We start from the raw sequence: 13,280 nt of genomic DNA, 5'->3' as shown, positions 1-13,280 counted from the left end.
GTCGATTTAGAATCAAAGCCCTCAATTATTACATTTAATAGAAAAAGTTGTCGATTGCATCAATGGTTTGAGCATTCATACAAAGGAATGTGAATTATAATTATTCGAGGAAATTGATGAATCATGCTTTATACACGTGTATATATATATAGAGCAATTAATCTATGATCAATATTTACATGTCACTTGGTATTTGTTATTATGTTATAAGTTTGAATATTAAATGTGAAATTAGATATTCGGATTATATATTTTGTGACGTAGCTATTTGAAATTGGGATCTTGAAAAATGTGTTGTTCGTGGAGAGATTTCAACAAAATTAGGTGGAAATGTGAGCCAGTAGTTTTATATTTTCCGAAGCAAAGTTTAGGGGAGGAATAATTATTGGTATTTCCGTCGATTCAATGGAAAAACCTCAGCCTACTATCGGTGTTCATTTTCACACATTCTCTTAACAAATTGCTTCAAATATTATATTCTAATTTCTTTACTTATCATTATAATTTTTAAAATTTATTGATTTTATTTTAGCATATTGTTTGACTTATAAAATAGTATTGAATATAAATTTATATATACGAATAATTTTTCAAAGTGGTCCTTAATATTATTGAGAACTGATTACTCTACACACGCATTGCGTGTGTGTACAATCTTTTTTATTATTCTCGATGGACTAAAGTGAAATTTGAAAAATTATGGAGGGAATAAATTGATATTTGAATGGTTGAAATAAAAAAAATAAAAATAAAAGTGTGTGTTGGAATTTTTAAAAATAACAAAAAACGAAAGTGTAATATTAATATCATATAAGGGTAAAACTGAGAAAAAAAGTTGGTATCCTCGTTAAATAGTTATTATCATAATATACTTACATTTAATAATATAGTATAGATAGTATAGATAATAAAGAAGCTTTTTGATTTTCCAAATTTGTAAATTTGTTTATCGTGTTTTCTATAAATAAACGGTTAAGAAACAAATATTTTAATTGGGCCTTATTAATTAAAAACTCCAACGTTTGTGTTGGGCTGGTCCATACTCTGTTTCAAGGCCACATTTTCATCTTTCATATTCCACTTTGGAAGAGCTACGCCCAAATAAAATCATGCAAACAGATAAACACACTTTCAAAGCAAACTTAATTGAGTATGTTAGTTGTCTACATTGATTGAATGAACTTAAATAATTTTTTTTTCTTTGAGCTAATTTTGAAGTTGACTTAAATTCAAGTCGTAATCTTAATATATATAATATATATCAGAGCTCAGATTACACTATTGTTTTCTTGTGCTTCAATAACTCTTAACATGGTCTTACTAATCTTCATAACACTAAATGCCTATCACTGCTTTTTATCTCGTATTCTTCTGGTCCCACATGAAGCAAGAGATAAGGCGCAGCCCTTCATTTTGGGCATGAAAATTCCAAAAAATAAATGTGCCAATGGCAAAGAAAAACCCCCCACCAAATGATTAACGAAGTTGGACCATTCATGCAATCTTGTGGCCAACATTATCTGTCGAACCAATCCATTTAAGCAAAGCCAGGAAATAAATGTCAAATTTACCTTTTACAAACCAACTAGCTATGCCTATACTAAACATTTATTGCCATTCAAAAGTACGTAAAATATATTTTTTGTATGTTTTATACCTAAAAAATCCGAATTCATCTGATAGCTGGGACGTAATGAAAATTGTTCAGTCATAAGCTCCACTAAATTGTCTTCCGCCTAGTTAATCAACCCAACTTAACCGTGTCAAATTTTATCCGCGTAAACCATTTTTTCTAATCTCAAATTTGGTGTATACCACTTAAAAATAGAAGAGGAATTGAGACAGTTTCCATATTCGTGAGATAAATTGATCTGATATATATTTGGAGTAAAAATATAATATTTTTAGTATAAAAAGTAATATTTTTTTAGAGATCAACTGAGTCGAGTACGAGATCTATCTCAAAAAATCAATCGAAATTTTTTGTTTTAAAAAAAATAGCAATGCATGGAAATATATTATTATCCTAATTTACCTATTTTTCTTGTTGACAGACGCAAGTAGAACTCTGGATAATAGAAGAAACTAGATTGCATAAATAAAAGGTCGCTGGCGCTGAACTCTTTTTCAGAATTATAGTCTACATTTGTCATTTTCAGCCAATATAATCGCTTTCTTTGATTCATTAATCTAAAATAAAGATTTTAGCAAGTGAGACCCATCTCTACAAATTCAATCTATTATCTTGAAAAAAGAGTGGCCATTAAAAATTGGTGGCTCCTGCATGTCTCGTGTGACAGTTGTGTTGGATTTGTATTTATCAGGAAACTCAAAGGCACAGAACTGTGATTTCTTTGAAGCGTCTTTAACCTTATAACAAAGATAATGCTATCATTATAGTTATTATTTTGTTTTGGTACTTTGAAACTTATTTCATCAAAGAAATTTTCAAGAAATCTGCAGAAAAAAGTTCAGTTTCTTGCTGTCTTTTATATGCTGCTATAGAGCGTAAGCTATGGAGTTGAATTGAAGAAGACCTGTTTAAGGGCCATTTGTCTGTAAATGAGTGGAAATTTTACATATCTTTCATCCATAATTCATACATGATTGTCAGGGTTGGCTTCCTTGTTGCAGCTACAGTTGCAGCTTATGTAGTTAATCAGAAAAGGGCTAAGGCCGCTTCACAGGCTAAGCCAACTGGTACTCAGTTTTTTGCTTTTTTTTTTTGTAATGTTTTAGAATGATTTGGTTTGGAAAAAGTGTACCGATGAGTAGTCTGTTGGTGGATTGATTTTATTGTTCAATTTGCTTGTCGTTTAACTAATGATTTTTCCTTCAGAAAACGGTGAAGAATCCTATGAGAAATCTTTGATTGCACGGGAAGATGAAGAGCATCTCACCTGCTCTAAGGATGGCCTCAATGAGGTACTTTTCAATTTTTCGTTCTTACGCTGTAACCAAGTCTCGTTCAAGTACAGATAAGTATAAGTCGATTATTTCATGAATTTACACTATGTTTTCTTGAATATTACAGCCTGAGGAGGAAGAGGAGAAGGAAGAAGTTAAGTTAATAAATAGCATAATAAATCCCCGAACGAGCATCACCTCGGACTTCGCAGATGAGTTTTTGCCGGAATTCGAAAGTCTTTTATCAGGAGAAATTTATATACCTTTGCCTACTGATAAATATGATACATCAGCCAATTCTATGGCAGAGAAAGAAAGGATGTATGAAAGTGAAATGGCAAATCATGCTAGAGAACTCGAAAGATTGAGGATATTAGTTAAGGAATTGGAAGAGAGAGAGGTGAAACTTGAAGGAGAGTTGCTTGAATACTATGGCTTGAAGGAGCAAGAATCGGGTGTGGACGAGTTACAGAAGCAGCTCAAGATTAAGACTGTTGAAATTGATATGTTAAATGTTACTATAAATACTTTGCAGGCAGAGAGGAAAAAGCTTCAAGAAGAGGTTTCTCAAGGAGCAACTGTTAGGAAAGAACTCGAAATGACTAAAAAGAAGTTGTATGATTTGCAGAGGCAAATTCAGCTTGAAGCTAATCAGACAAAAGCCCACCTTTTGTTGCTGAAGCAACAGGTTACTGGCCTTCAAGCAAAAGAGGAGGAAGCTGTCAAGAAAAACACAGATGTTGAGAAAAAGTTAAAGTTTTTGAAGGAAATGGAGGTGGAGATTATGGAGCTTAAGAGAAAGAATAAAGAACTTCAAATTGAGAAGAGGGAGTTGACGGTGAAATTGGATGCTGCAGAAGGCAGAGTTAAAACACTTTCCAGCTTGACAGAGGTAGAAACTTTGATTGAATCGACACAAATCATGTTCAAAATTCGCCTTTTATTCATGTCATGGCCTGTTTTTTTTGTTGCTGCAGAGTGAAATGGTTGCCAATGTGAGGGAAGAAGTGAATAACTTGAGGCATACGAATGAGGACCTCCTTAAACAAGTTGAAGGGCTCCAGATGAATAGATTCAGTGAAGTCGAAGAGCTTGTTTATCTTCGTTGGGTGAATGCCTGCCTAAGATTTGAGCTTCGCAACTACCAAATGCCTTCTGGAAAAATTTCGGCCCGCGATCTTAGTAAAAGTCTGAGTCCAAGATCTCAGGAGAGAGCTAAACAGCTGATGTTGGAGTATGCTGACTCAGAACGTGGAGGAGGAGACACAGATATGGAAAGCAACTTCGATAACATGTCAGTCGATAGTGAAGATTTTGACAATGCTTCTGTTGATAGTTCAACTAGCAGATTGAGTAGTTTGAGTAAAAAACCAAGCTTGATCCAAAAATTGAAGAGATGGGGTCGAAGTAAAGATGATTCTAGCATGGTTTCTTCTCCGGCACGATCTTTTGGTGGAGGGTCTCCGAGCAGGAGTAGCATTAGTACTCGGCCAAGAGGTCCTTTAGAATCCCTAATGCTTAGAAATGCTGGTGACAGCATGGCAATTACGACATTTGGGATGGCGGAACAAGATGAGATTAACTCCCCTGAAACTCAAGAATTACCTCCTGATTCGCTCAATTCTGTGGCATCGTCGTTTCATTTGATGTCGAAATCTGTTGAAGGAGTTCTAGATGAGAAATATCCGGCATATAAAGACCGCCACAAACTGGCTTTAGAGAGGGAGAAACAGCTGAAGGAAAAGGCTCAACAAGCAAGAACAGCAAAATTTGGTGGAGGAGATTTGAATAAATCGGTTTCCCTTCCCCCGAAGCTCGGACATATAAAGGAGAAACTGGTTGTATTTGGAGAATCAGTTGATCAGTCTAATGATAACAAAGAGGATTCTCCTGTTGTGAGCAGAATGAAACTTACAAATATCGAAAAGAGAGCACCAAGGGTTCCTAGACCTCCTCCTAAAGCATCTGGTGAGGCTTCTACTGGTGTAAATAAACCAGTCTCTAGTGGACCACCAGGTGCACCGCCACCACCACCACCTCCACCAGGAGCACCTCCACCCCCACCACCGCCTGGTGGGCCTCCTCGCCCACCACCTCCTCCAGGAAGTCTCTCAAGAGCAGGTGGAGGTGGTGACAAAGTTCACCGAGCTCCTGAACTAGTTGAATTCTACCAGTCATTGATGAAACGTGAAGCAAAGAAAGACAATTCTTCATTGATTTCTACAACATCAAACACCTCAGAAGCGAGGAGTAACATGATTGGGGAGATAGAGAACAGATCTTCATTCCTAATGGCTGTAAGCTGAAGTTCCATCTTCTATCACCGCTGGTACAAATACTGGTTTCTTGATATTAAGAATGAAATGTTTATTGAATCAGGTTAAAGCTGATGTGGAGACTCAAGGCGATTTTGTCGAGTCGCTGGCAGCTGAAGTTCGTGCTGCTTCCTTTACCAATGTAGACGAATTGGTGGCTTTTGTGAACTGGCTAGATGAGGAACTCTCCTTCCTAGTACACCCCTTCGCCACTACCATTAAGCTGATTTAACAACAACTTTTAGAAATATATTGCAAAATTCTCCTACTGTTTTTATCATTCAAATCTTCATTCTAGGTCGATGAACGAGCAGTTCTCAAGCATTTTGATTGGCCGGAAGGGAAAGCTGATGCTTTAAGAGAGGCAGCGTTTGAGTATCAAGACCTGATGAAATTGGAGAAGCAAGTGACATCATTTACCGATGATTCTACTCTTTCTTGTGAAGCTGCTTTGAAGAAGATGTACAAGTTACTCGAGAAGTAAGTGCTCCCATGTTGACTGACAGTATGATTCTTTAAAGGGAACTTACATTTTTAGACAAGGCCAATAGGTCTTCTACTTTGGTCTTTCAGTACCTTTTATTACGGTTTGGCTCATATTTATGGCATACTCTCTCTCATGTGTACAGGGTGGAACAAAGTGTGTACGCCCTTTTGCGCACACGGGACATGGCCATGTCTCGGTACAAGGAATTTGGAATTCCTGTTGATTGGTTGCTCGACACGGGTGTAGTAGGAAAGGTATGCTTTTTATTTCATGTGTATTTATGATGGAATGAGGCCAACATTTTGGTGGTTATTGGGAAAAAGTCACAATTCTACTGCATGCATGAACGGTGAGTGATCACATGTAAATGGATTACATATTTGCAGATCAAGCTGTCATCAGTACAATTGGCTAGGAAATACATGAAACGTGTCGCGACTGAGCTTGATGCTATGGGTGAACCTGAGAAGGAGCCTAACAGAGAGTTCTTGATTCTGCAAGGGGTTCGGTTCGCTTTCCGTGTGCATCAGGTAACATTCTAGAGTCTACGTGTCATCCCGAGCTTAAACCCAAACATGACAATACCAATAGTATTCAGCCCGGTTTTTGTTTCACAAAGAGAGATTATTTTGAAAGATGACCATTACAAAATGCTTATTTACCCTCAAAGATGCTTGCTAGCTACATTAGCTTAACTACATAATTGAAATTTGTTTCAGTTTGCTGGAGGCTTTGATGCAGAAAGCATGAAGGCTTTTGAAGAATTAAGAAGCAAAGCTCATGCACAAACAGGAGGGGACAACAAAATGGGAGCTTGAGGACTCGTATTTTTTTGCCTCGTTAAATTTCAAATACATATGAATCCTGTAAAATCGACCCTTCAGCTAAAAAGAAGCATAGGATACGAAGATGATATATCAGTCAAAACTCAAGAGTAATCGAAAACACTCGGTGGTATAATTTCTTGCATTTTGTACTAAAAACTGGTGTTATTGCTCAGGAAAAGAGAAGGCAATTTTAGAAGTGAAAGTTAGCATGTAACTTTTCATCTTCATTTGCCTAATATTGTAATAATAGTATAATGAATTATTTATTTTATGATTCTGGGTTTGTTTGGTAATACATGTAGTAGTGCTTACGCGGCTGGTTAATTTCTGGCTAAATATCACACTAGACAAAGGACCAGGCCCACTTGTAAAAAGGTTGGAGTCGGACCAATTCTTATTTAAGATTGTTTATGCAAGAATTATGGAAGAAGTTAATGTAGCACGTAGCAGGAAACAAGGATTTTGCCTGATTAGAAACCAGATTCTCACGTGCACCATACGCTTTCTGAAAATTTAATCCATGATTTTGACTAATATCACTGAATTGTTAGACAAGTTTCCAGGCATCACGCCCCGTTGAAACTTCAAGTTTCATTCTTTTTCACAGTTACTCTGCCTAATTAAAAAGATAAATACTGATGGAAGGGAAATGAGGGCTGTGCATGTTGCATCTGATCTCTCTTGATTTCTTTTTGTAATTTTATAATCTTCAAATGTAATATAGTAAATGTAAATATATCTTATTCTTTAAATTTCAATATATTTCGGATTCCATGCTACTAATCAACAAGAAGAAAAATGAATGAATCTTATGGTAACTATTGGAAATTGCATGCATCTCTTCTTTCCATATTGCTAAACTCAACAATATCATCATTTCATGATCTTCAAAACAATACATTGTGAGCTGAAAATCGCGACAATTAATTAATCAATCAAATTAAATCATATCTATCTTACCATGCATCATTTCGTATCTTGCTTCTAAAGCCTAGCTAATGACTAGTGGTGCAAAGGGTTTGGACCGGTGGGAACAAGGCGTGCCTCAACTCCGTAAAGTCGTTCGATTTCACCTTCACTGTGATGCCCAGATGCATGCTCGCGGTCGTCTGGTGGATGCTCCTGGTGGTGTTGGCCGTGGCGGCGATTGAGGAACGGGGTGAAATCAAACTTGCTATCCAACGCTTTTCTATGGTTGATGATGATAGAGTGGTGCCCTACTACAGATGTTTCCGACGGAACATAGGTGGTGCTATGGATGTACTTTGAGATGTAGAATAGGAGGAAGCAAAAAAGGCATAGTCGAAGAATTTTCATTGACAGATTCTGTGAAAGAGGAGGGTTTGAAGGGGAAGCATAGAGCAATGTAATAAGTAAATGCGAAGGACGAGGTATATAAGTTGGCTTGGATAGCTAAGTTAAATATATATTATATGTATATGAATGGAGAGAACGAAACTGCGCTGTGGGAGAGAGGAACGTAATAAATGTTCCTTGAAATTCAAGAAACAAACATGCCAAGTCAAAGCCTTATGTTCATCGATTTCTACATATACCAATATTAATATATATTGATAATTATACAGTTAAAATGAACGTAGACTTATATACCAAGAAAAGCTAATAAAAATATATATATAAAATTGAATTTATTTATCATTGCATTCGATATATTGATTGAGTAGAACTGTTACTGATAAAAATAATATAAAAATATATAGCAAATTATATATTACTTATCTATCAAAATTTTAAAGAATAAATAAATATTTTTAAAAAATAAAAAATAATAATTTATTAGATAAATTTTTGATTAAATATTTAATTATTTTGGAAATATTTTTAAAATATTTATACTAAATTTCTAATTAAATAATAATAAATAAAATAATAATTATAATAATATCGATGTATCAACATTCAATATATAAAAAATATTATCTTATGTCAAAATTATTATTTTTCATTCAATATATAGATTGAGTCGATTAGTCCAATGAATTTATATCTTTGATATCGTCTCATAGGATATTTCTCAAACTAATTTATGTAAATTTATTTTTTCTATCTTGAATAATTTTTGTAAATACTTTGATAAATAATTTAATTATGCTATTGATTCTAAATATTTTTTTAAAACATCGTAACATATTATTATAATATTGTTAGTATTTTTTCTTCAAAATTATATGGAAAGTTTTTTTTTTTCAAATAAGATATTTATTTAATTTAATTTAATGAATTAAAAAAATTTGCTTGTATAATTTGTAATTATTATGTGTTATTCTATATTTATGTTTCTCGAATAAATTTGTCTTTTGTAAAATAATAATAATTTATAATCTTATTTTTAAATGTAAATTATTACTTTAATCATATATATAAATATATTAATATATTTTTGTTTAATACTATTTCAAAATCAATACATTTAAATAAATATATGAGAAATAATTAAGAATATTTTTATTAAAAAAATTAATTAATAATATTGGAAATTGAAGTATTATTAAATATAATATTAACTCACATTTATTTCTTTTTAGCATGAAATTTTTGGTAAAAACCTACTGTATATAACAATAACTCTATTTATATATACACAAGCCGAACCATTTCAACGTTAAAATTACTCGACATAAGATAAGAAGCATATTCTAAGTCAAACTCAAATTACATATAATATAAAAACTCAGGGCAAATTACATTTTTTATCCTGAAATTTTAACTCTTTTTCCTTTTGGTCATACTAATAAAGAATTTGTATTTTTAATCTCCTTGTAATATCGGAAGTCAAAGGAACGCATATGCCATAAATAAATTAGAATATATTTTAGTACTGCCATAAGATGGAGACTAAGTCAATTAAAAAAAATAAATATAAATAATAAATAACTAAATAAATATATATAAATCACTAAAAATAAAATGATGATAATATTAAAATATAGATAAAATGCTATTTGAGAGGAACACACTTGGCATCAAATGGAGGCTCTAAAACATGCAAAGAGATATATTTAAACACTGCAAAGTAGTCAGAATGATCACAATTTCGTGTGATAGGAGTTTGAAAAGGTTAGCTTGGGAGGGCTCCTATGGCGAAATAGAGAAAAAAATTCACCAAAACCCACCCTCAGTTCTTTCATTCAAAAAATTTCATACCACTCCTTTATTATCTAGAAAACTTTCTGTAAAGGAAGTGTCTAAAAATCAAAACCCAAATTCACCAGAAAGAAAATTCAACAAATTTGAAGAACACCTGCTGGAATTTACCCAGAAAATCAGCAACGAGGAAATTTTCAAGATATTTGGAGTAATGAAGCCAGCCACAAAACAAGCTTGAAAGGTGAGGTTTGCTATTTTTCTATATATAGACGTTTGACATTTTACCTTTTTATTTACAGTCAATTTTCTACAATTCCATTTTGAGTATTGCATCATATTGTTATTTTACATTAAATTTATCATATTGTATTGCATGTTCAAATTTTCGGAAATATTAATGAAAAAGCAACCGTTTAATTAGAGTCTTGAATAACGATCAGTGTACTGGAATTTGGGTCCACTGCACAATGCAGATTCGGCTCGAAAATAAGTTTAATGAAGGACGGCGTTTTACTCGATATGTTCATCTGAATAATGTAACTTTGGTATGGTAGTATGAGTTCATCTTGGCTTATAAAAGATCAATTGTAAGATTCTATTTAGGTACGTGGGAGTAAGTGCTACACAAAATATTGATGAGATATATTAACTTTAGAATTCTGAATAATTAATGTAACATATTACGATATGTTATTTTTATTGCTGTTATAGCATATTGAAACTTGTGTTATATTTCTATTTGATTCTTATAAATATGTAAGAAAAGTTTACTACCTCATTAAATTACCACCGAACACAAATTAAGGAGGAAAGTAGGTTGGCTGAACTCAGTATTTTTTGTTTTATATATGAACTATGGTTTATCATTATTCCATGTTTGGATTGTTTCATGCAATTAAATAAAATGTACAAACGTCTTCAGCTACTCTTAAAGATAACCATTATGTTATGAGTCGGGCCATATCCCTAATTTTTTTTCTTTTTTTATTTTTTTGGTTTTACTCGTGTAACTTTTATTTTTATTTTATTTTTTTTCATTGGAGTATAGTGTATTTGTCTGTAAAAATGACCAAAATAAAAATAAAATACAAGACCAAAAATGAAAAAAAAAGTACATGTTATATGACTAAAATTGAAAATTCACTATAACATGATCAAAAAAATTATGTAGTTATAAGTCTAAAAATACAAGTTTACAGTTAGCATGACCAAAAGTGAAAAAAAAAATTATATGATAAAAAAATGTAGCACATCAGAATTCTTATTGTTTTATTATATAAGATCGTCAATATCATATTGTTTTTAAATATCAGAAAAACCTAACTCGAAATTAGGTTATTTAGTAAATCAAAATACTTAAGACGGTTAACAAAAATCATAAATTATTGGAAATTTTAATTTTTTAAATTGTATTTATACCGAATGCCTCAGTTGGAAAACCTAATGAATAATTTAATTAAAATATCCAATGCGCTCTGAACAATATCAATGGCCGCCACTTATAACTGCTTTCGGCTGGCTGGGCGGCCAATGTGACACAATCAGAGCATAAATGCTTTTTAAATTATTATTTTCGAGAGTGAATTAAACTGTTCACATTTGTTGGTCTAATATACTGTTCTCAGTGACAACCTACTTTTTCTTTGTAGATTTTAGTGATTTGACTCCGCAAATTAGTTCGGATTAATTTAGCTTTTTAGCTCGTGTTTAGGACGGGATGATTCAAATCAATAGATTTTAAATATATTTGAATAAATTTATTTATCTCTTGCTAATCTTGTTATAAGTCTTGCCCAAATTCACAGACTTAGCTTATCGATTCTGGACGAACTCTCTATTTACTCCCCGCACAAGCTCACGAAGCACAAACACAGGAAAGTAAAATTGCATGAGACAAACAAAGGATTTACGTGGTTCGGCCTTGAATGACCTACATCCACGGGAAGAAAGAAGACTGAATTCTTTATTGAATCACCAGGGAGTAATTACAAATACAATGATTATCCATAGCACTACAGAAGATTTCTATCAAGCCTTTTTCTCCTTGATCTCTTCCATTTCTGATGTGCATATGCCTCTTTTCTTTTCCAGTGTATTCCCTCCTCTCTATCAGCAGGGAGTTGCCGTAAAAAAACCGAGAACGAGCTGGCCTCTGTTTCTGTTATCCCACAGCTTATCCCAACTCCCCCTTGAGTAACGGCTCTCAACTCCCCTAACAGAATATAACCTGTTGGTCCAAATCAATGTTTTAAACTCCCATTGACTTATAGTGCAGCATGTCTTTGAGAGACACCCAACATTTACTCAACAATCTCCACCTTGTCTCACAAAGAACTCGTTTTCTTCCTTCCAACTTCCCTATATGATTAGTTCACTGTCACACACTTACAAAGTCCAAGCATTGCTTGAACTTTGCTTGTGGCAGCCTTTTTGTTAACATATCAGCTGGATTATCATGTGTTGAAATCTTCTCCACCTTGATATTCCCCTCAGCAATGACATCCCGTATAAAATGTAACTTTACATCAATATGTTTACACCGTTCATGATATACGAGATGTTTGGTTAGGTGAATTGCACTTTGGCTATCACAATGCACTGATACACTGTCTTGTTTAACTCCAAGCTCTATCAGAATTCCCCTGAGCCACATTGCTTCCTTTATTCCCTCAGTTAAGGCTATATATTCAGCTTCGGTAGTGGACAAAGCCACCACAGACTGAAGGGATGCTTTCCAGCTTATGGCAGTTCCATATAGTGTGAAGATGAATCCAGTCATGGACTTCCTTGTATCCAAGTTTCCAGCGTAGTTAGAGTCCACGTATCCGACCAAAGGCTGAGTTAAATCAGTTCTTTTCTTGAACAACAGTCCTATATCTGGCATTCCCTTTAAGTATCTTATAATCCACTTCAAGGCTTCCCAATGTGTGTTCCCTGGATTTGACATGAACCTTGAAACCACACTCATGGCATATGACAGATCCGGTCTAGTACAAACCATTCCATACATCAAACTCCCCACCCCACTAGAATAGGGCACACTTTCCATGAGCTTCTTTTCTTCATTGTCTGTGGGACATTGATCACTGGACAATTTGAAATGTTGTCCTAAGGGAGTATTGACTTTCTTGGCTTCATGCATTCTAAACCGTTGTAGAACCTTCTTGATATACAAGTTTTGACTGAGAAATAGTGTTCCCTTTTCTCGATCCCTGCTTATTTCCATCCCAAGCATTTTCTTTGCTTCACCCAGTTCTTTCATATCAAACTCAGAACTCAACAGCCTTTTTAGATATTCCAGTTCTTCTCTTTTCTTGCTTGCTATTAACATGTCATCAACGTATATTAACAAGAATGTATGTGGATGAGGACCATCTTCATTCATGTATAGGCAGCTATCAAATTTGCTTCTTGTGAAATGTATATGTGACATAAACTCATCAAACCTTCTGTACCATTGTCTCGGACTCTGCTTGAGACCATATAGGGACTTCTTCAACAAGCACACTTTGTTTATTTTCGTTGAGTAACCTTCAGGTTGGTCCATGAATATAGTTTCCTCAAGTTCACCATGGAGGAAGGCAGTTTTAACATCAAGTTGTTCCAATTCTAAGTCCAAATGATTGACAAGGGCTA

At 33.8% G+C, this 13,280-nt stretch overlaps 1 protein-coding gene across 1 annotated transcript; it reads left to right on the top strand.

The window, feature by feature from the left end:
* The first annotated feature begins 2,284 nt into the window (after positions 1 to 2,284).
* On the top strand, positions 2,285 to 6,829 carry LOC140808582 (protein CHUP1, chloroplastic-like). Its single transcript, XM_073165653.1, has 9 exons — positions 2,285 to 2,700; positions 2,840 to 2,925; positions 3,035 to 3,799; positions 3,885 to 5,204; positions 5,287 to 5,418; positions 5,521 to 5,702; positions 5,852 to 5,963; positions 6,096 to 6,239; positions 6,429 to 6,829. Exons 1-9 carry the CDS (start codon positions 2,604 to 2,606, stop codon positions 6,525 to 6,527), a joined length of 2,937 nt encoding a protein of 978 aa, XP_073021754.1. The 5' UTR covers positions 2,285 to 2,603; the 3' UTR covers positions 6,528 to 6,829.
* The last annotated feature ends 6,451 nt before the right edge of the window (positions 6,830 to 13,280 follow it).

This window comes from Primulina eburnea, chromosome 13, assembly GCF_022965805.1.
Source record: "Primulina eburnea isolate SZY01 chromosome 13, ASM2296580v1, whole genome shotgun sequence".
NCBI classification, from domain to species: Eukaryota; Viridiplantae; Streptophyta; class Magnoliopsida; order Lamiales; family Gesneriaceae; genus Primulina; species Primulina eburnea.
This window is presented reverse-complemented; position numbering and strand designations above follow the sequence as displayed.